The 27,540-nt window shown below is 44.3% G+C and overlaps 2 protein-coding genes across 2 annotated transcripts; one reads left to right on the forward strand and one right to left on the reverse strand.

The window, feature by feature from the left end:
* Positions 1 to 1,313: 1,313 nt before the first annotated feature.
* On the reverse strand, positions 1,314 to 27,391 carry nol6 (nucleolar protein 6 (RNA-associated)). The gene is made up of 26 exons (XM_083644152.1): positions 27,261 to 27,391; positions 26,631 to 26,843; positions 26,367 to 26,483; positions 26,053 to 26,232; positions 25,730 to 25,898; positions 25,494 to 25,628; positions 24,272 to 24,435; positions 23,524 to 23,644; positions 22,338 to 22,396; positions 21,305 to 21,406; positions 21,087 to 21,202; positions 19,683 to 19,860; positions 18,403 to 18,525; positions 15,926 to 16,074; positions 13,013 to 13,088; positions 12,746 to 12,886; positions 12,417 to 12,534; positions 10,411 to 10,565; positions 10,062 to 10,225; positions 9,664 to 9,816; positions 8,855 to 8,952; positions 8,588 to 8,712; positions 3,349 to 3,438; positions 3,014 to 3,214; positions 2,245 to 2,346; positions 1,314 to 1,505 (listed from the first exon to the last, which is right to left on the reverse strand). Exons 1-26 carry the CDS (start codon positions 27,297 to 27,299, stop codon positions 1,356 to 1,358), a joined length of 3,438 nt encoding a protein of 1,145 aa, XP_083500278.1. The 5' UTR covers positions 27,300 to 27,391; the 3' UTR covers positions 1,314 to 1,355.
* On the forward strand, positions 13,424 to 15,904 carry LOC310783738 (zinc finger BED domain-containing protein 4-like; the record flags this gene model as incomplete). Its single annotated transcript, XM_083644654.1, has 2 exons — positions 13,424 to 14,824; positions 14,969 to 15,904. 2 exons carry the CDS (start codon positions 13,424 to 13,426, stop codon positions 15,512 to 15,514), a joined length of 1,947 nt encoding a protein of 648 aa, XP_083500780.1. The 3' UTR covers positions 15,515 to 15,904.
* Positions 27,392 to 27,540: the final 149 nt, after the last annotated feature.

The raw sequence follows: 27,540 nt of genomic DNA on the forward strand, positions 1-27,540 counted from the left end.
GGTGATTAAAACTTGATCAAATAACTCGATGCCAAGCCTCCAAAATTGTTTCACAATTTCCCTCTCAACTGAAAAGATGGGCTTTTGTTCCTCAACGCGTGGGTCTGATTTTGCCAAAGCCAATTGACTGGCATGTCCAGGCCTGATGAGGATGACGACTACCTCCCTCTTCTAGCAGAAAAGCACAAGCATCATTCAAAAATGTACTGTAAGCTAATGGGATGTCAGGTAGGGAGAGAAAGGCATATTTCATCATATTTGATGAAAGGGGCTGACTGACTGTGATGGTTTACACTGCCTGGTACAAGATGAAGTCACCACTAAAGACTTTCCATTTTCCAGGAAGTAATGATATTTAGATTTTTGTGTGCGTCATAAATTGTCAAATCGGTACATGGTTTGGTATGATAGTTTGAACGAGCTAAAAGAAGAAGAAAAAAACATATTTCAGTGCAACTTAAATGGCATGCTGTTATCACATAGCACTAGTCATGTTGTCTCCAGTGATCATCATCTTCCTTTCACAATTGACCTTTTTCACATCAGCTATTTTGTGTCTAAAAGGCAGGAAGTTACACAGGAGCAAGGAAAACATTAATGAGGGTTTCCAACTTCAAATCCATTTAGATGTCCCAGTGCTGGGGCACTCATTTAGGTTTTGGTTGCACATGTGTTACTTCCTGCCTTTTAGACAAATATGGGTGATGTGAAAAAGGGGAATTAAATCAAACACCACTGATGGATAGATTGATTGATTGTTGGACAGAGGAACAGATGAAAAACTGTACGAGTTGATATGCCTTTATTAGACATGGTACGGCATATAATATGGCTAGTCTACAAATGACCATTTCATAATATTGTTAACAAGACACACAAAGCCCATATTTCCATTGTACTTGTTTTGATTTATCGTAGAAAAGTAGTAGTTTGGTGGAAATGTCAAATGCTGAAACAGATCATATATAATAGATTTATTTTTTATTTTTTTTACCTTTTATTTATACAGGGGGAGTCTCACTGAGAGGAATGCTCTCTTTTTCAGGAGTGCCCTGTTCACATTCACACCTGGAAGCTGACCAGTACAACCACAGTCTGATCTGCTGGCCACTGATCAGCTCCACTGGAGTAGTTGGGGTTAAGGGCCTTGCTCAAGGGCACCTCAGTGGTGGTAATGAGGGAGGGGCAAGCGCTGCCTTTTCACTTTCCCCACCCAGATTTATCCTGCCGGTCCCGGGGATTGAACCAAGGACCTTCCGGTCATAAGCTCGCTTCTCTAACCTTTGGCCCACCACTGCCCCACTGTGTGTGTGTGTGTGTGTGTGTGTGTGTGTGTGTGTGTGTGTTTGTATAGTCTAAAATGCCCATTTCTCTGTCCTGGCCTCCACCGATTTGACCAATCCCTTCCCCATGACCCGGAAGTCCTCCAGTATAGCCTCCACATTGGGAATGGTGTGAGCTTCCTCTCCAGTCACCTGCACATGCCGAGCAAACATCTGTGACGTCTGCGTGTCAAGGAAAGAGAGGGAAGAGCAGGTCAGTGTGGCAACAAATGTACATAATGAAATGAGACAAAAGTAATAAGTTAGAGAGAAGGGATAGAAGGTTTAAAGCAGCTATGGGGAACTTTCACTTGAGTTAGGGTTTATTGTTGATTATTTCTGAGTTCTATTGTTGAATGTTATGCACTGTGTGTCCGTGGGGTTTCGCCTTTTTATGTTTCTAAACAGTGATTACGTATTCTGTGGGCAGAGCCGAACTGGTTGCAGAAAGTTACAACTAGCGGTTCAGATGAGCGGCACCTGTGGACAAAAGTGGTACTGTTCGCCCAGAACGAAAAGTGCATTTCCTGAACACCGAGGCTCCTCCCACTGTCTCCACCGGGCTGTCTGAGACAGCAGACCAGGCAGGGCTTCTCCGAGTCAGCGAGCCTTCCCCGCTGTTTTATTTACTGCATAAGGTTGACCTCACTGCTTTATTCGTCGGCCGGAACAGAAATTACAACCAGTTTCACGCGGACGCTATGCGATACCCTCACAAGAGGCATTTGGAATAACAATACGGAAATGTGCTGATCTCCTCGTGTGAGGCATCAGTATTAGATGTAGACTGTTTCATAACCAGTTAAAAGTTCCCCCGTAGTTGCTTTACCAGTGAGCAAAGTGTGTCCATTTCAGTCAACAGTCTAAAAGGCTCTCCTATACTGATGTTTTTATAATCAAGACGTGTGACTGAAGCCTTTACCTTGAATGGCACCGGGCTGAAGGCCTTTGGCTTCCATAAAACTGCGACCACTGTGCCGCCGTAAGGATCGCAGAAGAAGAGGGCCAGGTCTCCGAACGCCTCCTGGAAATCAAAGAAGCAGAATACACAAGATGACATCATCCTTTGTTGTAGTAATGCTGCATAGCCACGAGCCACGCCTCTAAGGTGGAAGTGGCACCTGTGGGGGGCGTGTTTTCCAAAGCATCATAAAACATCTTCCCAATAATTACATCAGAAAAACATCAGGAGGATTACGGAAAAGCGACTGGCCCGATTCCCATGAAACTTCACGGAAGGATGTACAGTAGCATGGGCCAAGGAAGAAACCATTACAGTTTTGAGCGGATCCGGATCCGGATCCGGATCCGACTCAAGAACAAGGAATCATAGCTGGTCTTGCCGGAGGTCTGCGCTCTCCGAGTTTCCTTTTAAAACACATAAGGGCTGGGAAGGACAAGCTGTTAAGATCAGGTTAGTGTTTGATCTTAAAACTTGGGACAGTTTTTGACTCTTGGATGTAGGGTAGGATAGTGTGATAGTATAGTTACAGGGTAGGATAGTGATAATATAGTTACAATGTTGGTGAACTTCAGGGGGCATCAACATAATCAATTAGACTGGCGTGGCTAGGTCAAATAAACACCAACCTGTCCTTTCATCGTGAAGGGAAACTGTGGCTGTCTTGTTCCTCGCCATTAAGCCAATAAAGACAAGTTAAGACGCACAGAGAGAGTTTAGCAAGACTCACCCTGAGCTCTGACAGGTAGTGGGACACAGGGCTGTAGTCTATGACGGGCAGCGCCCCTCCAGACTGGGCCACGCTGCCAGACACGACACCCCTGCTGAAGGTGGCAGCAGGAGGGTCCACCGCCTGGCTGAGCAGGGGAACCTGCTTGGGGCTTAGGTGAATCAACACATCGTAGGCATCCAGTGGAGGACGCATGGCCACCTGCGCACACACACACACACACACACACGCACGAATCACAATGATGGAACACTACATGCTAACAGTCATTTATTCAGATAGTTATCATGAGCAGAGTGGAGTGGTGTGTGTGTGTGTGTGTGTGTGTTACTGACCCTGACGTCTTGTGTCTGGTTGCTGTCCATCAGCTGAGGCTCCAGAGCCTTAAGACTCTCTGCAGCCAACATAACCACGCGCTGCAGCATCTGAACACACACATACAATGACATTTGATGGTTGGAAAAGTGTAGGTTCCCTCATACCAGGTTAACAATAACAGCAGCTGGGTTAACACCCAAGTAATTGCAGCTAAATTATAAAAGCAGAATGGAAAGGGATCAATTTCCCAAATGTAAAAAAAAAAAAAAAAAAGATTGTTTGAGGTGGATTTTTTGTGTGAATTAAGAACTTGAAATACTAATGGAAATCCATTTGTTGAATAAATAACAATGTAGGCTTAGCTGATTGGCTTGACGAGTCACTCAATCACATCGCACAATAGTTCTGAAATATTTATCCAGGATTCCAGTCTTATGTCATATTTCGGTGACAGTTGTGGTTGCATGACTATTAGCTGGTGCATTAGAATACAAGTGCATTTCTTTGTTTTCGTCCTCTGGCTGCATGAAATATGACCTACAGTACCAAAAGACAACAACTTGCCCAATACTTCTATCAATCATCTCTCTATCTTATATATAAAATTGAGTATGTGTGGGCAATGTTTGTTTGTTTGTTTTAAGTTCTGTGTCCGGCCACAGCTATGCCGTTTTAAGTGCGATCAGGCTGAAACTTTCAGGATGTGTAAAGGGCACCAGCGCGGGTGACCTGACAGAACCAGATTTTTTAATTAGGCTAATTTAATTACGGTAGGTACATGGCTTTCCACGCCTTACAAGCTGCCACTAAACTAGCATTAGGCCTATTTTAGTTGATGTGTGAAATGTAAAAGGTTTCATTTTTTTTCTTCTTTTTTTATATGCTACACATTTTTACAAGTTGAGATTGAGAATATAAGAATCACAAAGATTTTTATTTTATTTTCTGTCAAAGCCACTGTAGAGGGGTTAAAGAGCCACATGCTGCTCAGCCGGATGCCCTGCACCAGACCGACGCGACGCAGGACAAGATGGAGGGTAGATTCTCTCTGGATGTTGGAGTCAGACAAGGTGCGGTCATCTTCCAGGTTGCCGGCAAAGGTCAGCCTCTGCTGGTCAGGGGGAATGCCTTCTTTGTCCTGGATCTTGGCCTTCACATTCTCAATGGTGTCACCTGGCTCAACCTCCAGGCTGATGGTCTTGCCAGTGAGGGTCTTCACAAAGAGCTGCACGCCTGCCCTCAGATGCAGGACATGATGGAGTGTGGACTCCTTCTGGATGTTGTAGTCAGACAGGGTGTGGTCATCTTCCAGCTTGCCGGCAAAATGCAGCCTCTGCTGGCCAGGGGGAATGCCTTCTTTAAATTTGTCCTGGATCTTGGCCTTCACGTCCTCGACCACCAGACGCATGACAAGATGGACGGTGGATTCTCTCTTGATGTTGTAGTCAGACAGGGTGGCCATCTTTCAGCTGCTTGTCAAGGAGAGTGCCTTCTTTGCCCTGGATCTTGGCCTTGACATTTTCAATGGTATCGCTTGGCTTAACGGCTAGGGTGATTGTCTTGCCAGTGAATCTGATTCTGATTCTGTGTTAATTCAATGTAGGTATGTCATATATATCGTCAAGTCTCTTCTCTTCTGCAGGATTCTTCTCTTCTTCTGTGGTGTTTTATGGCAGTTGGCATTCTTTATGTTGCATTACCGCCTCCTTCTGGATTTATCCATCCACTGTTTCCCTACATTCTCTTCTTCCTTCCTCTTCTGACAACGTGAAGCTTCTTCTTCTTCTAATGGCTTTCCGGCAGACAGGATGCCTTGCGGCACATTGCTGCCTCTCACAGAATATTACACAAATTCCAGACTCGGGGGTTCGCCCCCTCCTCAATGTTCCTCCCTCCGGCCGCCTCGCTCTCCTCTTCGACCGCCGTGTTCCCGGACCTGTCGGCCGTCGTGCCGACCTCCCTCGCACTGTTCATCGCTCCGGCAATGAAAGTCACTAAATCCCTTTTGTCCACAAACACCCTGTCACTTGCTGTTTGCTGTGGCTCTCGGCCTCTCCTTGCTCCTTGTTTATTTGTAGCATTGTTCTGTCCTCTTGACACTCTCACCGCTTCTGCATAAGTGATCCTGGTTTCCACTCGTACCTTCTGAATAGCATTCTCCATTCTCATAACCTCACAACCACCATACGCCACGCTATTATGAGCTCCTCCACAACTACCGCATTTTGGTTGCACCCCTGCTCCACACCTTCTATAGTTATGATCACCCCCACACCTAGCACATCTTCTCTTTTCTCTACAGTTAATGGCAGTGTGTCCAAACCTTTGACAGTTATAACACCTGAATGGCTTTGGCACATACACTCTCACCGGATAAGTCATGCATCCCAGGAACACTTTCTTGGGTACACGCTCTCCTTCAAACTCAACCAACACTGTTTCACTATCCTTCTTAACGCCTTTTGTCGACGTCAGTCTTTGCACGCTAATTATTTTCCCTCCTTTGATATTCTCATTTAGTTCCTCCATACCCACACTCACCGGCATCCGTGAGATCACTCCTTTACATCCACCAACAGCTCCCACCCTCCATGTACTCACCACCCTATGTTGTCCTATATATTTTAGCTTGAGTGCCATTTCCATTTGTCCTTTATCCGCACATCTCACCAACAAGTTGCCATCACTAAGGACCTTTGCCATCATTACCTCCCCACCTCCCTTAACAGTGCTGATGTTAACACCAATGGGCTCATCTTCTTCCTGCTTTCTTGATCCTTTTCACTAAGCCTTATTACTACAAAGCGTTTCTCAGGCTGCTCCTTCTGGGCTTGCTCATCTTCACTCTCAGATAGAGAGTTCTGTCCCATCTCTTCCTCCTTATTCTCTTCATCACATTCCATACGTCCCAAGCTGCTGATGTCCGCTCCATACGCGGAGCAGTCACTCTCAACCACCTTCAACCCATTATCTTTGTCTCCATCTCCACTTCGTGGGGAAACCACATCCTTCTTCTGGTGCACGTTATTTTCCGCAGGCTCCTTCTTCTTCGCCGTTCTCACCATGCCACCCTCCAAAGTCAAGGTCAGCAGTTCGTCGTTGTCCTCCGTCCACGTTGGTCCTACTGTATTTATAGTGTGCAGGGAAGGATTTATGACATCACTGATGATGTCACAATGTCTATGACATCATCAGCTTATTATAGCCTCAGCAGGGAAGCAGTGACATGTCACTGATGAGGTCACAATGTCTATGATAATGTCAGCCGTAGATGTGGGCGTCCGTTTACCTGTACCCCCGGTAAAATTGGCAGTGGATATAGCACTTATCGTGCATTCCTTTATAACTGGGAACTGGTAATCTTACGACTTCAAAGGTCATGAGCTGGGACGGTGACGTCACCAGAGCTGGTATTTCCCATTCCAAACTCATAGGAGCCTCAGCAGCCCCGACCTCAAAAATCCAAGATGGTTGCGCCACGCAACAACAGTAGTTATAATCGGAGTAATGTTGTTTAGCACTTCTGTTTTGTTTGTGTCTCACTAAATCAGCTGTACACACAGCACTGCCTAACTTCTATCTGCGTGGACATGTTGCTGCCGTGTTTGTATGCTCAAAATGCCGTGAAATGCCATGTTATCAACTGTTATTGCTAACAATGGCCAGCGACTGGATCTGACCAATGAACAGTGAACTCCACAGCTCAAGTTTTCTGCAAATGGAACGCTAACAAAACGGATGTGACGTCATTTAGCCTCCACATCCCAGTTATTTTGCGTTAAAGGAACGCACGATTACTCTGTTGACCCCACTTTGGGAACCACTGAACTAGACTATTATATAACCTAGAGTAAACTAAACACTTTCTTGAACAAACCCTTGGAATCTCTTTCTCAGTTAGTCGTGAATCAAACCTCTGTCTCTTCAGGACCTCTAAGGCCTTGAAGTAGTCTTTTCTTAAAACAAACATTCTTGTCACACATGACGACCTTAGCCTGTGATGATGCCTCTGGCAGGACGTCACACACTACTGAGTTCCAGCCCTCCATGGTCATTATAAAGGGAGATGCTGCGACGAGAGAGAGGCTCAGTGTTACTGAGGGGGGACCGATTTGGCAGAGCACGAGACAGGAAGTTTATCTGGGTCAACTAAGCACCATGGGAAGCTGGCGTGTCTACCTATTTCATACACTACTGTGTGCTGCTGGAGTCTTTCACAGCTTTGGTGCCATGCAACCAGGGGACCTCAAAACAAGATATTTAACTTATTTTACTTCGACAGAGGACAGCAACGAAAAGCAACTGGTGAGTTTGGGCTGGAAAAACATAAATACTGCTTTGAAGGTTGTTGCAATAACTATTGATGTAAACACTGGTCAGATTTCAATCATTTCTCCACACAAAATAAAAGGCAGAATTACAGGATCAATGTTGAAGATATACAAATGTTCTTGTGTAGTTTATATAATAAACATGGAATGTAATATTCCTTGATTATCTGATAATTATGATCTGGTATTCTGCTGGTAATTTTATAATTAGATAATACAGAGCATTTAATATTTCCAGATCAGTGATTTACATGGCGTTTTGGAAAGGCTGAAGAGCAACCAGTTTCCAGCCCTTGGGAAAAAACATAGGTATCTGCCTATGGTAAGTGATGCATTTTTTCCCCAATCAAATAACAGCTGCATAAAACCAGTTAACATCATTGAGTTAATATCTTTCAAAGGAGACGTGGCAGCTTGTGTTTACACTGTCAACAATAGTAAAAAAAAATGGCTGTAAAAGGGCAAGTCTAAGGCTAGGCTATCATTCATCGTTATCCAATAACAGACCATAACATGGTTGCATGTCCCTGCAGTGTGACCCAGGAGACGAGTGTGCACTGAGGAAAGGCTCCAGGATCGGAAAACTGTGTGACTGCCCCCTTCCAAGAACATGCAATTCTTTTCTACACCGTTGTTTGTGATGCTCTCTCTCTACTCTGTGTACATAGTCATGTCTAAAAAAACAAAAAAAACAATAACAGTGTATCAGTGAAAACATCTTTGATAATGCTTGTGACATACTTTGATTGTGCTGTTATATGAAGTATTCCTTTGTGCCCACTTTTTTATTAATTTTCGATTTGACAACCAACTGTAATAGTCACCATCTTTTGAAGCTAGGGCTGGCTGCTACACAAATGTGTTTTGCCTAATTTCTCAGGAATATCAATGCTGGGTGTGTGAATGTGTGTCTGTGCCCCCTGACCTGTACGCTAGGTGCTTGCTTGGTCCACAGAGACAGCTTCTTGTCTTTCGGTGTGGCTATGAACATGACAGGCAGGGACTCCCTGGAGGCCATGAAGTCATTCTTGATCTCTGTGTATTCGGCAGCTGCACGTGACAGACAGGAAGGGGGTAACAACAATTCAAATGAAACTGCGACATAGGAGCAGGATGTTAAAGCATTTCTGGAGTGTTTACAGAATGTAAAATGAGAAAATGTGAGTGTGTGTGTGTGTGTGCATATACTTGCCTGTGAGCTGGTTGTTGAGGTTGACTACCAGGGGGTTGTTCCTCCAGTCAAAGGAAGAGAGCAGATGGAGGAAGCGAAGGAAGCCCACCTGAGGAGAACTGAGGAAGACCGAGAGAGAGCACTAGTCAAAACCCATGACCTACTGAAAGAACAAAGGGAGGTGAAACAAATTCAGGGTTTCCCCCAGTGTAATGCAAACCCGGGGCCCACTGGGCCAAAGTTGACCCCCCCACCAAGCCTAAGCATTGAGGATTTTTTTAAATGTATTTTCAAGTTTTTTTAATTTTGCCTATGGAAGCTGTGTCACTTTGCCGGCAGCGGTGTGGAGATACTTGCCACTAGGCCAACAAGTTCTCTGCGGGAAACCCTGAAATTCATATGGACCGATGAGACAGATGGGGTGGCAAGATTACTAGAAAGTAGGGGTAGTATTGCAATACTTTGTGTGGCAATAATATCGTATCGCACGAATGCCAAGTATCGCAATATTTTATTATAAAATTGTCAAGTGCATGCAACATTTATGACAGGCTTTTATGGTTTTTATGACAGTGTTGGTCTGTCTGCTTGACAACCCCATTTTGCTGCAATAAAAATGATTGAAATGAGATGAACAGACTGGAAACTTTATCTCATTGGATAAAACAGATACTGAGAAAGTTTTTTTCCTTTTGGGACATAATTTGAAGTTGAAAAAAGGTAATAAATCACAATAAATAAATCGCAATAATATTGTATTGTGGTGATAATATCGTATGGTGGGGACTCTGGTGATTCCCAGCCCTTGTAGAAAGTGATAGATAAGTTACCCAGGAGGAGTGAAGGGTGCAGGCTGCAGGAAGAGCGAGGCCACCAGCAGGTCAGCTGTGTCGTCTGGAATGTCTTGGCTAAAGAGTTGGGCGCCCAGCCAACGCTTGGCCAGGCGACACACTGTCCCGAAACATGGGTGCTGCTGCTGGAGCCTGTTGAGCAGCACAGCACACACAGCAACCATAAGAACCAGGAAGCAAAAAGAGAGAGGACGTGAACGATGCAGGAAAATAAAGAGAAAAGTGACAAATAAATAAGTGGACATGGGGAAAGTAGGACAAAAGAGTAATGAGATAAAAGTTAATATTCCATAAATTACATAACCAGTGGGAACTGTTTGGCACTCATGCTTGCTCGCACACACATATATAACTGTGTGTTGCCGTGTTAACCGTACCCATGTAATGTGCTGGTCAGTAGAGGCCTGTGTATGGTGGCCAGCTCCAGAGCCTGAGCCTCCTCATTGTCCCTGACGATCAGCAGACCCTCAGCATTCACACTCTCCCTCAGCACCTGGGGCTCACGATGGTATGCTACCTGGATGCGGAACGCCAAACCGTCCTGGATACGCATACAGGGGCACATTAAATAAACAAGAATACTTAAAATATCAACTTCAATGAAAAAAATTAACACTGTGCCAAAAACTCTTGCCGACATGCTACAAGCTTCTACTGAGATGCCGAAAACATGTTTCATGTTTTCTCCATCACAATCATACCCACGCACACGATGCAGACATATACCTTCCAGATGTCCAGGTGTGTGGGGCAGGGCCTGCAGGTGTAGTGGTGATGTTTACTGAGCAGCTGTCCAAGGCTGATGTGGAAGGCAGCTCGGATGTGGCGGATGGCGATGCGGTCATGAGGCCACTTCCCACTGCCCTCCATGTGACAGATCACTACAACAGGAGGGTTACAAATAAGTATATTGGCATACAGTGTGAGAGTTTGTAAAGCTATTGAAGCAACAGGTAGTTCCGAACAAGCAATCTGATTGGTCAACTAGACATTTAGAACGTGATCAAATCAACATGAGATCACACCTAGCCGTGCTCAAATGAAAAAATGCCTAATCATTAAAATGTTACTCCGCCATAACTCTGTTTAGCCTTGATGTTACTGGACGCTCTGGCATCTTCTATCAGCTGTGCTGGTGAGTCGCTGACATGGCGCTACTAGCTTAAAAAATACATGTGAAGTTTGCAGACGTAGTAGCTAAATCTGTCAGTGTCTATGGAAAAACAAATCTGCAGATATCTTAGTTACAACAAGATTGAGCTAGCATGGCATTTTTGTGTTTATATGTGTTGTATTTATTCAGTTTGGGAAATCCCATGATCTCTAGAAAGCATTAGCTCAAGCTGGCTGGCTGGCTCAACAGGGACTAGAAATAATTTATGTTGCTAGGTTGTTACGAAGGGTCGGGCTACTTTGCTTGAGTAGTAAACTAGGTTTCACTTTTAGTAAAGCACTTTTCAATGACCAAAAGACACTGACAATAATGAGTCGACAAAAGAAACAAACAGACAAGAGGAACTACCTACTGCTGCTGGTCACTGAAAGTGCCAAACCTAATTTTGTTGTATGTCAAGTACACTCTTATACTTAGACTCGTAAAGAGAGACGAGTGACAGGGAACAGATAGAAAACATATAACCGCGCGTGTGACGGCATTTTTGCACAAAAAAGTTATTTTGCTTGCAAAGTGCGCCTTGTCTAGTCCTGTCCTGTCTAGTAGGAGATACAGTAAATACAACTGTATTTGGCAATAGGGATCTAGTATTCCTATAATATTCCTATAGTAATCCTATAATTTTCCTAGTATTTTTTTTTTTACAGTGCAGCAGTGCATATTTCAGCAGCAGGGGGCCGCCGCTGCTGAAGGCATTTAGGGGAAACACTGGGTTGTATGCTGAGAGAACAGGTAGGTTTTTAGGCAGGATATGAAAATGGTGAGTGAGGGTGAGTCTCAGACAGGCTGGGGGAGGGAGTTCTAGAGACGGGGGGGGGGCTGCTCTGGACTGGAGAAGTCTTGATCGCCAAAGCAGCGGAGTTTGGATGGTGCAACGGTGAGGGGAACAGCGATTGCCCCACAACATGAATACATTTTGATGTTATCTTTTATTTTATTTTATGAACCATTGTATAATCGCAATATTACACTCGAGGGTGTGCTTTACTTACTTACTTTTACGTCAGTGATGGCAATAATGGTGGTACAGCACACCCTTGAGTGTAATATTGCTTAAAGGTTTTCCTGCTTGGAAGACACTAATCAGTTTCCCCCCATTGTGGCTGCATTAGCCAGAGGGCATCAGAGAATGAGACAAGCGTATACATAGCAAGCACAACTGACCACACACATACTTGGGATACTTTTTAGATATAGTTTTGGTGACTAGCTGAAGGAGAGGAAAAAGTTGAGGTAAATATTCTCTCATGGAGTGGGAATCAGCAGTAAACAACACTGCATCAGTAGTAAAAAAAAATGTGTTGCTGTATTCAAATCTAGTTGCAGATGACAAAAACATTCAAGATTCTGGCATAGGCCAGAATACAGAGAGAAGAGTCGATATTAGATTAAATAGAGACATGAATAATTTTCTCCAAGGCTGAAATTACTCCATTTTAGAATAGATATATTTTCCAACTGGTAAAAACAAGCCTGAACAACTTCCAACCCTTACTAGTCCCAAGGATAGAAAACACAAGCACATATTAAATGTGTTGCCAAAGGATGAAACACTTACCGGTGATAGGTGTGATGTAGGCAGGGCAGGGTTTGCCTTCCTTTGGCACCAGTGCCCGGGACGTCTTTTCTCTGTCAAAAAACGAGTAGTCCAGCTTCAGTGGTACAGGGGGAAACACCTACACAGGACAAAGTTGAATGTCAGAATGGCATTGTTGGAAAATGCATTAAACTGAAATGATGGTCCAACATATCTTGCCCAGGACCTTTGTCACATGTCAACCCCCTATCTCTCCACTTTCACGTCTCTAATAAAAAGGTTAAATAAATGCTGAAATAATTATCTGGGGGAGGGGAAACAAACAACAACAACAGCACAGGGTGTTTTACCTGTGTGTATCTGAGTGCTGGGTGGGCTCCTTGCACTGAGGTGATGGAGAGAGGCAGACCCTCCAGCCTCCACAGCTTCCTGCTCAGGTCATCATAAGACTGAACCACCTTCAGACTCTCCTCCTCTCCAGTGCTAGGCACCTGGAGGGCATAACACTCATTACACCTTTGTATTATGTATAAAAATCCAACCTTTTATAGGACAGTGAAACATGACACTGACGCCCCCTTTTGGTCAACACCCGCAACTGACAAATTTGACAGTACCTCACGTCCCATTTTGATTACGTCATCCACCATCGCCCCAACGTATCTCACAGAAGATTCGGGGATATCTGCATGCCTGGTAAAAAAAGAAGAAGAATAAACGTATTACAAATAACGCAAGACTAAACAAATGGACTTAATTCACTGTCGTTTTCTGTTCGGGCATGGGCCGCGGTGAAACGGGCTGCAATTCGTTTTTGATGGCCTCAAAGAGTCATCTGTTGTCATCGCTCTGCGCTAACGTGAGCTAGTTTGCTAACCTTAGCTAGCGTTACCTTGCTAACGCTAAACACATTTCTTGACTAAACGAGACCCGCTACAGAAAACATGAAACGGGGTAGGAAACGGAGCTCTGTGTGGGACTCATTTGAACAAGTGGGGGACTATGTCCGCTGCATTAAGTGTGGCGTTATGTTGAAATACTGCGGGGGCACCACCACAATGATTAACCACGTTGCCAAGCACCAAGCGCCCACGTCACCGGATGAAAAGCCGTCGGCCTCTCTGGAGGAGAGTGTCGCAAGTATCTTCGGTGCAGCTCAGCCAGAGGCCCCAGAGAGCTCACTGACACTGGCAGCTTCCAGCACGACCGAACCAGGCGCTGAATGCAGGGAGAAGAAGCGCAGGCGCAGCTCTGTGTGGGACTTTTTCATCAAAGTGGACAACGAGGCCCATTGCACAATATGCAATACGAAGTTGAAATACATGAGCAGCACCACCAACATGATGTATCACATCAAAAACAAGCATCTAACTACGCCGGATGATGACAAAACACAAGTAGATGAGAAATCACATACAGAGGTGACCGGACTTATCTGTAGGATGATAGAGAGGGATTTGCTTCCCATCAGCATGGTTGATGGTGATGGCTTCCATGAACTACTGAGTTACGTTGTGCGCAATTATAAAACGCCATCAGCGGCCGATATTACACACAGTATTGAAGCCCATTTTCAAGACAAAGCGGACACACTCAGAGCACAGCTGGGTTCAGTGGAGATGGTGGCTCTCACCACCGACTGCTGGACAGCAGTGTCTGCTGAGAGGTACCTTACAGTGTCCTGTTCCTTCATAACCGAGGACTGGCAGGCGGGGTCAGCTGTACTGCAGACACACATGCTATCAGATGGTCGTAACACTACCGACAACAACTTCACAGAAAAACTCCTGGACACAGTTGAGACCTGGGGAATCGCCGGGAAAGTGACTGCTTGTGTTCATAACCGCATACAGAGCATCTTGCCGGCCCATGCGTGTTCCCATGTCACCTGGGACTCTGTTAACTGCTTTGCCAGTACTTTGCAGTTGGCTGTCAATGATGGGCTGAGTGATGATCTGCTCAGTGTTGTCGTTGCGGCTGGGAAACTAGTCAAGCACTTCAACCTCAACTCACTAGCGAGCAAGGCCCTGGAGCTCAAGCAAGCTCAAATGCTACTGCCACAGGACAAGCTGATCCAGTCAAGCAAAGCCAGATGGGACACTATCTGCGACATGTTTGAACGGCTACTGGAACAGAGGTGGGCAATTAAAGCGGTGCTGTGTGACCGCATGGTCACCAACCGACAGGAAGCCCAGACCCTTGAGATTGAAGATGATTATTGGCAAATAATAGTAAACTTCACACCTGTACTGGCAACTCTGAAATGGGCAACAACAGTCATGTCTGCTGAAACAGAAGTGTCAATCTCAAACGTCTACCCCATCACATTCAGCCTCCTTCAGACTCACCTTGTGGCAAAAGAGCATGATGTTGAACAAGTCTCCGAGTTCAAGTTCAACGTCCGGGAGTCATTGCGCAAATACATGGAGGTAGGTCTAACTAATGCTGACTTTGGGCCCTGAAAGATATTTGGCTATGATATTAGTAGAGTATCTGTTGATAAATAAGAGGATCCATGCTGATGATCCTGCATCTACCTACAGGCTAAAATCATTTTAATTTACTGTCCACAGGTTGACTCGAATGACCTAGCCTCCAAACCGGCTCTGATTGCCTCTATGCTGGACCCTCGTCACAAACATCTCAGCTTCTTGACGCCAACGGGGAGACTGGCTGCAAAAGTGAAACTGCATGAAATTGTTTCAAAAACAGATGTGATTACTACTATTGTGGGCACTAAGGTTGAAAAGGAGGAGACAGTGATGCCTGCTGTTAGCCAGGTGGCTATGCCACCACAAAAGGGAGGCGACACCAAAAACACCATGATGTTACTCCTAGGAGACAATTACAGTTCCTCCTATGCCACTGACTCCGAAGCTCAGGTAGATTACTATTTGAGAGACATTTCTCCCTCATTGGACATAAACCCTCTTGACTGGTGGAGGGTCAATGGCCCAAGATTCCCCTGTCTGGCACCGTTCGCAAGGCACTACCTGTGTATCCCTGGGGTAGCAGTGCCTTCTTTCTTCTCAGCAGCTGGACAAACATTTGCAAGAATGCGTACAACACTGAGCCCAGAGCATGCCGATATGTTGATCTTTCTTAACAAAAATGTGTAGGTGTCCATGAGGCAGATGTAAATAGCCTTCCTATACCTGTTGTCAGTACTGATATGATTATGAGCTATACTTGTATTGCACTACTACGCTGCACCTAAACCTACTGCAGTTCAAACATCACCCCCAGTAACTTTGAACCTCACCTAATGGGTTAATTAAAAATAGGTTAATTGAACTGTTACCAACACTTTCTGAAAAAAATGTCTTCACAATTGTCTATTTCTGAGAATAAAAAACAGGAGGAAAAGAAAACGAAAGTAAAGATCACCGGCTTTGGGTATTATCAACACGGATAGATCAATCAACTGACCAATCAGATTGCTTGGTTAAAACTAACCATTATATAAATAACAGTATTCAGTTCATGCCTGGTTCTCCTCTCAGTATAGTGCACCCAGATAAAACACATACAGTTGTAGCAGGTGCGTGATGATCTCTCTGGGCACCAGGCGTTTTTCACAGGTACTCTCTCCGTTCCACAGCACAGCCTCAGTAATGGCCCCGTCCTGGAAGCGACGCAGCTCAGAGCGAGGGCCCCACAGCTGGCGAAACTCCGCTGCCTAGCAGAAGCATAATACAGTCTTTAATGCCACACACTGCCTACTCATATGGTAATATACATGTAACTGATAAGGAAACGACACACAAAGAAACCAGTTTAAAAATCAAGTACAAATTCTATACAGTCCTATGGTACATTTGAGAGAGGGACAAATGTATAAGTAGAAATGCTTTCTCAATAGTATTCAGAAAAAGGAGACTTCTCCTTATATCTTGATAGCCTGGGTAAACCCATCCCCCACGTGACCTGCTCTCAGACTGGGAACTGAGAGAGCAGGTCACGTGGTGGCTGGGTTTACCTAGGCTAATATCTTGATGCATAGTCAAAAACTTCAACACAGCAGTTCTTTCTGAATGAGAAAAGGACAGATGTATGAAAATTCAAGGTTCATATTCCTCCGTTTCTTTTTTACAATAGCAAAACTTAAACGTCCTTTTATGAAATAGATACTAAAGCCTGGTACAGTATAGACGGTTTTCACCAGAGCGCAACCCCACAGCACTTCCTTTTTCTCAGCATTCGGCAAACTGCAGAAATATTCACTCGACATCGTTACTTTTGTTTTCGCCGCTCAGCTGTATAGACGGTTTTCACGGAATGGTCAGTCCTGCACTTGAATGTTTTTTTTTCTTTTATGTCCATAGCAAACACTGCAACAGGAAGTGAGCGGGGGTTAAATTTAGAATGTTTTTGTTGTCAAGTTAAAACCGTCTATAGTCAGGGATTAAAGCAAAAAAAAAATCTTTTGACTGAAAACTGATCTCGCATTGGGGGGGGGGGGATACCGGCGCCGGCGAGTTGGCGCCGCGAAGGAAAATTGGCCCCTTGAAACCAGATTAGAGGACTATTAACATTAAGATTAGACTGTTTTTCAGTCTTAACCATCAATTTGCTGAGTTAGTGGCACTGCTCTGCTCCAGATGTAGCTATATAGGGGAAACACTAATATTCGCTCATTTTCTCACTCACCACCACCTGCTGATGTCGATATCATTATTCACTCATTTGCAGTTGATATTTAATTTTACAAATTTAACTCTCGTCTTGGTTTCCTTACTCTATCTGCAATGCACTTCTAAAAACAAACATCAATCAAAACTAAGGACGTACAATGAAAAATAAAAGGTTTTACTGCACTTATCAGCACATGACAGAATCTATTCAATAAAACTGATACTTTTTGCACGGCTTGACTCAGTTTGTAATGTAGTCATACAAATAATCAACCATCTATGTATCTTTCTGACCAGAACATTAAGGATCCTGTCCATGTTTGCATTTGTTGACTCGTCAGCATTTAAAGAGGACATCTTTGTTTGCAATTTGGCTGACAGTTGAATTTTGTGCTGGGCAGCAGTGCCATGTGTGCAGAGGTAGGAGGCGTGTGCATTCGAAATTGACAATCTGGAGAGTGCGCTCTTATCTTCAGCAACCGACTTGACGAGCTCGACTAGTGGCTGCGACATAGTGACCGACAGGTCGTGCTCCGCTATGAACGCACACACGCAAACTTTCAGGTTGCACACACGGTCAGCCATAGATGGTCGTACCTCGGTGGTGGTCGTTGTTGCACCCGGCAGGGAAGCAGTGTGCTGGAGAGAACGAACGGCAGCTTTGTGTTTTGCTTCTAACTGATTGCGCATAAGCACTTTTTTGCCATTACTGCCGTACTGAATTTTCTTGTGCCATACCATACACATGCACACACCTGGCAGTTTCAGTTTTTGGCAACGTTAATAGCAGCGAATAGAGACACTTACCGAAGAGCTGCTCTCAGATGACGTTATCCACCAGTAATATCCACAGATAGCCTAATGTTATCCATCAGCTGTCTATTTTGAGTTGGTAAAATACATCCACGATTCCCCAGTTTCTAATGTTTTGCAAAACTTCGACAAGTCTCGCAGTTGCACGGGTCCATATGATTGACCCGCCTCCGCTGTTTCTGATTGGCTAATACCAAGGCTCTGTCTAGTAGCTACTTTATTGGTTTAAAACAGCGTCAGTTGAATGCCTCAAACATGATTCCATTGGATAAACGGTACCACAACAAAACACACGTGTAACTTTGTTTTTTTCTCTCTGACTTTTTTCAAAATGACGGAAATCCGTCGCTACGACGGAGAACTTTAATCCCTGAGTATAGTAGAGTGAAGTGTTTTGACTCTTCACTGAGACTGACCTCACTGACAGTGGCTATGGCACCATAGGAAAAAGAAGACTCCACCACACACACACACGCGCACACACGCGCACACACACACACACACACACACACACACACACACACACACACACAAACCAGGTGAAAGACAGGTGATGGTACCTTGGGGCTGTATGCCGGTGGGCCTCTCTCCAGGACAGAGGCTGCCAGCTCCTGCCTGAAGATCAGACCGAAGGACAGGGGAGGTTGTGCTTTGTGCTTTGGGGCTTCGCTCTCCACCGACCACTGTGACGACACAAAACATGCAAGTTTGCCAAATTCAATCGTTTATAGAGATTGTAATTAATATCGACACGTGTATAGAGCTTCTCGTGTGCCAACATTATTATAGACTAGTTCAGTGTTTAATTATTAATAGCTACATTTACAAATGCATTATTTCATTATTATCTCCGCCAGGAGATTATGAGATTCTTGCCTTCAGCCAGGCAAGAAGCCTGCTGGAGAGGAGACATTTCCCTTCTCTATTCGACGATTGACTGTTTCGACTATGTGACATTGTTCGGAAAGTTTTGTGCGCTTGACAAATTGTGTGAAAGCGGACCAGACCAAATGCAAATCGCAACAATGTTGCAACTTCACCCCCCCCCCCAATCGCACCCAGTCCACCAGCTTATATGTGAAAGCGACAGTATGAGAACAGTCGCTAACACATTACATTCCGGCGATGTCTTGTCACACACATGCTCTATGGGTCAGCTTGGGGGACAGCACCGGCCTGACGGAGATCTGCACTCCACTGAGTGCACTTTTCTAGTTGTGAAATGCATTGAACACTTTATTTTTTACATTTCTACCAATCAATAATTATCCAAACTAGTCTATAATAATTAGTTTGGCACACTGGAAGTTCTACACCTGAGGAGCTTAGGCTGGCTGAATCTTCTGTAGATCATCTTTAAAACACTAATTGCAAATAATCTTTATAGACCTGTTTTTATGTAATAATTATGCATTTTTGTCTTCACTTTTATGTTTTGTGCCTTGCTTTCATGATATCATGATATTTTCAGTGATATCATTATTATTTTCCAAATTAGAACCTAGTTCTTATTGTGTTGTTTACCTTGTTCTACATGTATTGTGTGTTTTTTTATTGGACCTTGTGTCTGACAATAAAGTGATGATGACTAGTAAAAAATCTTCCTCTTATTCCCTGTAGGGCTCCGGGCAGTCTTCCTCATACAGAGGAAAACGGTGATTGTGGTTTCTGTAGCAAGTGGGTTTTTACAGGTTGGGGTTACTAGCCCCACGCCCCACCTAGTGAAAGTAGAAATCTATAAATTACAAATGGACGCATTCAAATAGCAGTGTACTTTTCCTGCCAGTTAAATAAGTCAGACACGGGTCAGGATAATACCTGAAGGGAGAACGTTACTCACGTCCGGGTCAGGAGAGAGGGAGTGGGTGAGGAGGCGGATCCTTTCGCCAAGCCCTCGCTGAAGAAGAGACAGAATGAAAGGGAGCGCGGTGTGGACATAGTTTCCACTGTGGTCCATCAGCTCACTGATGAGGTTGAGTTTCTTACAGCTGGACTGAAGCTTGACCAGCTCGCATAGCCTGAGCGGGAGGCAAAGAGTGCAAAACACAATGGATGAAAGCAGGACAGGAAAGGTAGGCAGAGATCACCAAAGGAAAACTAATGCAGCAGCAACACACATTTCCTAGTTCCTTCATCATCAACTGACATGGAAAGAGTGTGACTAATATGTATGAGAAGGTGTCTTGAATAGAGCAGGTTTATCTTTAGGACTGGACACAGAAAGGAGAAGGTAAACTGTCATGGGCTAACGCAGAGTGTGACAAACTCCTGCACAACATAGCAACTAGGGCTGGGCGATATGACCAAAATCTCATATCCCGATATAAGTCATTTCATATCCCGATACCGATATATATCACGATATAGCATATTTTCTGTCAATTCTATTTATAGTTTATATAAAATGACCACATGGCCATTTATTTATGTAGCAGTTGAACCAGTTAAAATGTTGTCAAACCTCACAAAGGATACATGCATTCAGAATACAGATAAGCATGGCTATTCTTTACAACACAAATAATAATAATTAGTTGCAGGGCAGTAGAATGAAACACAAACTGAACCACGCCACCAGTTCGATTTTCAAAGACACTAGCATTTGATGTGTTTGATTTAAGCACTAATTTGGAATCATATCTAAAAGCTGACACTAGGCGGCAGTATTTCTTTAGTCAACGTCAAAATACCTACATGTTCAGTAGAAGAAGAACAACGTTAACAAACACAACTCACACAGGGAAAGCTAAAGCTAACGATAGACGTTTTGTTGTCAGCCCTCAAGGGATTTCCTTGGGATGACGAGAGGAGATGTTTTGCCAGGTTTAACGTTAGGACACACGCAAATATGGATCAAACGCGGACTTAACACAGCGCAAATGCCTGGGTAGACTAGGCAGACGGAATGGAGGTAACATCTCCCTGCTCTTTAGCCTACTCACGGCTGATTTGTGCCACTAAAGGGACGCAACGGGCTTGTTGACACAGTCTGGTGCGTGTGTGGACTGTGGACGTGAGTAAAAAAGAAAGCACAGCGTCATCCAAATGACGGACAATATTGCCGTAAAGAGTGTGATTTGCAACACAACGATATAAACGATAGAGCATCATATCATACGAAATACATTTTCTATCGTCCAGACGAAATATATCGTCATATCGCCCAGCCCTAATAGCAACGGAAGGTAATTGTGACTCAAGCTTAGGGTGTTAGTGGTTGGACATAATCAAACCAGAGCCATACTGGAAGACATGGTCGCTTGTCCTTATCATGGGTTTGGGGGTCATTAGGAGAGCGTGGAACCCATCCACCGTAGGATCGTCCCAGAACTGCATCGACAGAGACGCCTCGTGCTGCACCTGAGAACCAATTTGAATAGCGTCAGCCAATCAGAAGACCTGTTGCTGAAACAACCCCCAATGAAAATCGATCTCCTTTGAACAACATTTTACAACGTGTACCTGTTTGTAGGTGCAAGCTGTCATCTCGGCACACATGTTGAGGTGTCCAGAGGGGTCAACAAACACGACCTGGAAAGCACCTTGGAACTCGGCAAGAGCGGGCTGCAGAGGGGAAAAGATTCGAGAAAGAGGGACAAGAACAATGCATTTGTTTCTGGGATGGAATAGAGTACCACAGGAATGAGTCCGGAAGTAGCACTTCGGTTCGTAAGGGGTAAAGTGAATGGGCTTTTAGTATGGGGATTTTGGTTAAATGTATGAAATAAGGTCTATGGTTAACAAAAGCTTATGGGAGTGGAAATGTGTGTTCAGCAGGATAATCTTCACAAACGTGGACCACTTTTATAACTTTTGAAGGATAATTGTTTTCTTTACGCGATTTTCAGAAAAGGCTCAAAAAGTAATAAAAGTGGTCCTTGTTTGTGAAGATTATCCTGCTGAACACATATTTCCACTCCCATAAGCTTGTGTGTGTGTGTGTGTGTGTGTGTGTGTGTGTGTTTTATTATTATTTCTGATTTTTCCCCATTTTCTCCCCAATTGTACTTGGCCAATCCCCCCCTGCTGCCCAGGTCACTGCTCCACCCTCTGCCGATCTGGAGAGAGCCATAGACTGGCACCATGCTTCCTCCGACACGTGCAGTTGCCAGCCGCTTCTTTTCACCTGACAGGGGAGCGTCACCGGCAGGACATAGCACATGGGAGGTTCACGCTATTCCCACCAGTTCCCTTCCACCCCAACAGGAATCCTGACCAACCAGAGGAGGTGCTAGTGCACAGACCCCTGGATGCCTGACCAAGCAACATGTGAATGCGAACCTGCGACCCTTGTGTTGGTAGGCAGGGAATCTACCGCCCATAAGCTTGTGTCATACCTTATTTCATGCATTTAACCAAAAAAGAACCAACATGGATGCAATTTCTGGTTAAGCCTACAAAAACACGTCATCCCTGCGGTACTCCATAAGTGGTGTGGACTCACTACTGTGTATCAATGTGGCTTAATGTTTTGGACTGGACCTATAGCACTCACAGCTGTAGAGTCAGGATCTTTGGCGAGGGTAATCCCATTCACTGTCAGGTCCGTGGAGGCTGAGGGTTTGAGTGAGGGATGGATAAGAAACAACACAGACACAAGTCGTGTTTCCATTACCCTCAGAAATGCGCAAAATCTAAATATCGCAATAGAAATTGGGTAATGGAAACACGTAAATTTCGAAAAACCTCCCAAATATCGCAAAACGTTTTTGCGCTCTCATGAGGTGGTTTTTCAGACGTGTCGATATAGCAGTTTATCGCAAAAGTGTAATGGAAACAGTTTTTTCGCATTAGCACGTCATGTGACCCATTCTGCTTTGGAAAAGCAGCGAAAAATGAGGAAGAAACGGTTCGATAAGCCGTGGCAAAACCTCCGCAGCAATGGAAAACTTTGAAGCAACGCTAGCAGAAAGACGAGTGTTATGCAAATATATAAAATAGATAATGTTTAATGGCAGAAATCGGTCCATGGTGACAGGCTGCCTGTGTGCGCGCATTTGGCACAGCGCGAGATAAGGGGATGAAAAGCAAGCACACACCGGTGCGGTGCGTGCTCCTGACTGAAGTGAATACAGTGACTGTGAGTAATACATTACACACGTTTCAGGTGCAGTGTTATAATTATAATAGCTACACAACATTGTGATTATTGACCAAATCAGCCTTTTCCCCCCTCCATCTCTAAATCGGACCAGTTGTAGGCTATTAGGCTATTAGGCTTTTTTCCTCTGCCTGTCGCGCTCACTGCATTCACCGCAGCCAGCAACATTTTGCGACTCATTTTATTTTGAATTGATAATCAGGCTCGTTTATATGCGTTGTAACTTCATGTTGTGATTTGCATTGACCATTGGTTGGATTTGAGCATGCAGGGGACGGGATATGGGGCAGATCCACTGTGGCAGGCAGCTGCTGGTAGGCTAATGGGAATTGCGTTCAGGTGTGCGCTCCGTCAGACCAAAACTCAACTTCAATGGAAACGCCTACAAGTCGCAATTGTACATTGTCGAAGTTGTAGAAATATCGCAATTATTTTGCGAAAAACTGTAATGGAAACACAGCTACAGTGATACAGTTATTACTCAACTACTTCGGCCACTTTGCTGCGGTACTGCTGCTATACTGCCACAGTGGTAACAGTGGGGGCTTTTGTTATTGAAATGTTTTCTTTGTTTTCTCACCCAGGAAGTTCAGGCTGTTTCGAAGCAATTGATAGGCTGTCATGCTGTTACTGACTCTGTGAGTCGTCAGGAGATAGGCCATCAGCATTGAAGCCAGGAAGCCATTAAAACATCCAGTGCCCTATGGGAAATTGCGAAAGGGATACAGAGATTAGATAAATAAAGAGAAAGCGGTATAGTGGGAAAAGACAACTGAATACACTGTAAAAACCATCAAGAGTACACTTATATTATAACATAATGTAGAGGTAGGGGATCCTTGAAATCAAGAGAAAACCTTTTGAAAAAACAAACCGAAGAGTAACAATGAACACTCCAAAAAGATAACAATCCGATAATAGTACCTGATAATCCACACCCCAAATTAATAATATAATACTTCCATGTAAACACACGCATGTGCTTGGGAACAAACTCCTGATGGAGACTTTGGATGGAAAGTTAGGTCTGTACAGGTGTTTGTGCTGGCTCTACATTAATTAACTTGAAATTAACTTTGTTTTCACGGTGTACTTCCCTACTGGGAGTGTCCATAAAACATAACACACTTGGCACCATGTATGCCTCCATGCTTTAGCCATAATGTTAGATTATGTCAGTTGAAAAGGGAGATTATTGATAAGACAGTCCCTCCACAAAATTGTGATTTTGCGATCGCAATAATTAATGCAAATTCAACCAATCTCCGCAATAATTTTGCAGGGCTAGACTGATACAGTAAGAGAGAGATCCATTGCATGTGTCTTACCTGGTCGAGCTCTCTTTGTCGGAGCCAGACTTTGAGCAAGGCGACTCCATCAGCGAAGGCTGAGCACTGGGAGCTGACAGCAGATAGAAACTGGAGGTGAGCTCTGGGCAGCAGATCCCCCAGAACAGAGCTGTTGTAGTGGGGAGTGGGAGGTTCACTGCTCTCTACAAAAGCAAACAGACACAAATCTGTCTGGTTAGAAACTGATTCCCCTGCAAAACAAATGTTGAGCAAGGGGTAGGGACATACATTTTCAGTATGTACATTTTATTATCATAGAAACGTGTTTTTATACAGATCATATTGTCATTGGTAAATATTGGTTATCGGCCATATCAGCAATGTTAATAACGGTTATCGGGATCAGACAAAATTTTCACATCGGTGCATCCCTAGATATCATCCTTGTTAACGTTTTTTATTCAATGTCATGGAGAAGTACTACACTACCTACAATTCTAAAGTGTAATATCAACGTCTTTGATTGGTGGAGCTTGCTGTATGATCGTCTGTGATTGGTTGAGCATGCTGGGGCACTGCACTAGTGAAATATCTCTGGCTAGGCTACTACGAACGTATGCCACAGCTTGCTGAGTAAAGGGCTCAAACCGCCAACTGAGTGGCTGAAAGTACATTACGTTAACCAATACGAGTCACGCTGGCTTCAACGCCGCGGCCAATTTTGAAATCTGTTACCTGGTTGTTGAGTTAACTGCAAGGAAGTGTGGCTATTATACTAGAATGTTAGTCATTGAGCTAATAGCTTAACGGCACTGTTCAAGACCACTGGTCCCGCCCACTGCCACTCAGAGTGGATTATGGGATGAGTAGTTCCTTCACTCTGGCCAATTGGAATGGTTCCAGGCTTAAAACTCTTTCTATAAGGATTTTTCAAAATGTGATGGAGAAAAGGAATGGACAAATTACTCTTCTGGAACCAAATGTGATGTCACGATGTGACCGTTGAGCTCTTTTGCCGTTATCGCTGTCTGTAATGTGCTGTTGTCCTGTTGTCTTGTTATTTGTTGTATTATGTACCCTATCATTTCCTGTGCTGTGTACTGTGTCTGTGTACTGTACTTTTCATGTGTGCAAGCAAACCTGTGAAGCCGAAGACAAATTTCCACATTGTGGACAACAATAAATTGAATTGAATTGAATAATAACTTATTAGAATTAGCCTTCTGAAGTCTTTTGAACATTGCCAACTTATGGCTCTTACCGGGCTGAGAGGCCAGCAGGCCCGTGTACCACTCCGTCCGGATGTTATTCCTCTGGGGGTGGAAGCGGCTGGGCTTGAAGAACCCAGGTGGGGGACAGGCGTGAACACGTACGGTAAAGCTGGAGGAGTCTTTACCTAAGGAAGGGATACGCCAACTCATCTCGTAAACACTCCCATAACCATGCAAAAATACTAAATGATAATTCACAATATGCTATAAAAGAACAGATGAACACCTGGAGGGTTCAGCAGCAGAAGGGGCCTGAGTCGGTTGCCATGGAGACAGGAATAACGCATGGCTCCAATTTCAGAGGAGGAAGTGAGATGCTGCGCCAGGCCTGCCAGGTAGAGAGCCCTCTTCCTGGGATACCTCTGGTTCAGAACATCCTTAGGGTGGAGGACATCCTGATGGGGAAACATGAGCAAACACAGATTATCAGTGTCTCATATGAAGTGATCTCTGTATGAATAGCGTAAATGATAACACGTTTTTTTCAAAGCTGTTGAAGGGCTGTTTACGTCACATTAGAGAAATGAGGGAAAAGGATGGAGGACTTACAGCGGGGATTGTGACAGCCAGATCCACCGTGATGCGTGGCTTGGTGCAGGTGCCCAGAGGGAAGCTGCCAATCAGATTAACAGAAGCGGGAGGTGCCATGTGGAACTTGCCCTTGGATGCCTTGGGAACCAGGAGGAAAGGAACCTTGACTGCACCGGATAGCCAGGACAAGTCATTTAGCTGGAAACATGGAACATGGAGAGATGGAAGATTAACATCAGTGAATGGTTAGAGCTGTATTTGAAACTCACTTGCATAATGGATAGTCCTAGATAGTCCCTTGCACAAGTCTGACACTCCCAAGTATTATATACCTCGACTTCTGGGGATTGTGGCACAGTCTGGAGCAGGTTGGTGACTGTCTGGATGAAGGAATCTACTTGCTTTTTCCGACGTTCACTCAGGGCAACTTCTTTCAGCAACTCTTCCATCTGTTATTGGAGATGGATTACGGTACAGTTACAGTAACGTTTGTGTAGTTATTGTTACTCCTTCGCCCACTTCCCTTACCAGAAGTCAAGGAGAGAATATGTTTTTTTATTTAGTATGTTTTGTGTTAATTATGTCAGATGTCTCACCTGCATTTTGAGCAGGCTGCAGTGGAACAAGTTCTCCGTCTCTTTCAGCTGGTTGAGCTCCTCTGCTGTAGGGGGTCTGTACAGATCACTGCGGGACAGCTTCACAGGGCGAAACAACTCGTCCTCCCCCCCAGCTTCCTCAGGTTTGCTCCTCTTGACTTTAACTGGCGCCCCATTTTTCACCTCATCCTGAGGCGAGTCTGACGACATCATCTGTGCAATGAGAAAACCATACGTCAAAAGTAGTGGCAACAAACGTTTAGTTAGACTTAACTCTGACATTTACATGTAACTTGAAGTGGTGCTCATGAACATCATGAGCCCATTATAATGTACGGTATGCACACTGAGTGCATTACAAAATGAGAGCATGATGGGGTGGAAATGGAGTGAACACGTGAAATCAAATGACTTTCTGAGTGTGTGATTATTGTAAACAAAAGTAACGTTATCTAATGTTTCTAACCATCTTGTAATCTGCTTGGAATAATCACAATGCACTTCACGTAAAGTGTTACCAAGCAAGCACCTAATAACGCTAGTTAAACTGGTCCCTGTGTTGAGTTAGCAGCTAATTTAGCTAGCAACACATCTGACACAAATGTTATAATTCTATGTTGCCGTCCTTACCTCCTCTGCGTCCTCGGTAAGTTTCGTTTTCATTTTCATATATAATCTGTTCGTTAGATGTTTGTGTCGCTATTTTGTCACTTTAATCAAATCTGATTCCCGATCATTGCTTCTTACTATGTGGTTCTCACATGTGCAAAGGGTCAGACAACCCCCCGTGCAAAACATTTCTCTGATTGGTGTAGACGCGGCTCCGATGAATGGTGATTGGCTCTCTTCTCCTCGAGCTTCCTGTCTACTTTAGCAAGGTAGGTTGCATGTCGTGGCCAATGGTCGTGGC

Source organism: Poromitra crassiceps (genome assembly GCF_964638095.1).
Source record: "Poromitra crassiceps genome assembly, chromosome: 10".
Lineage (NCBI taxonomy): Eukaryota > Metazoa > Chordata > Actinopteri > Beryciformes > Melamphaidae > Poromitra > Poromitra crassiceps.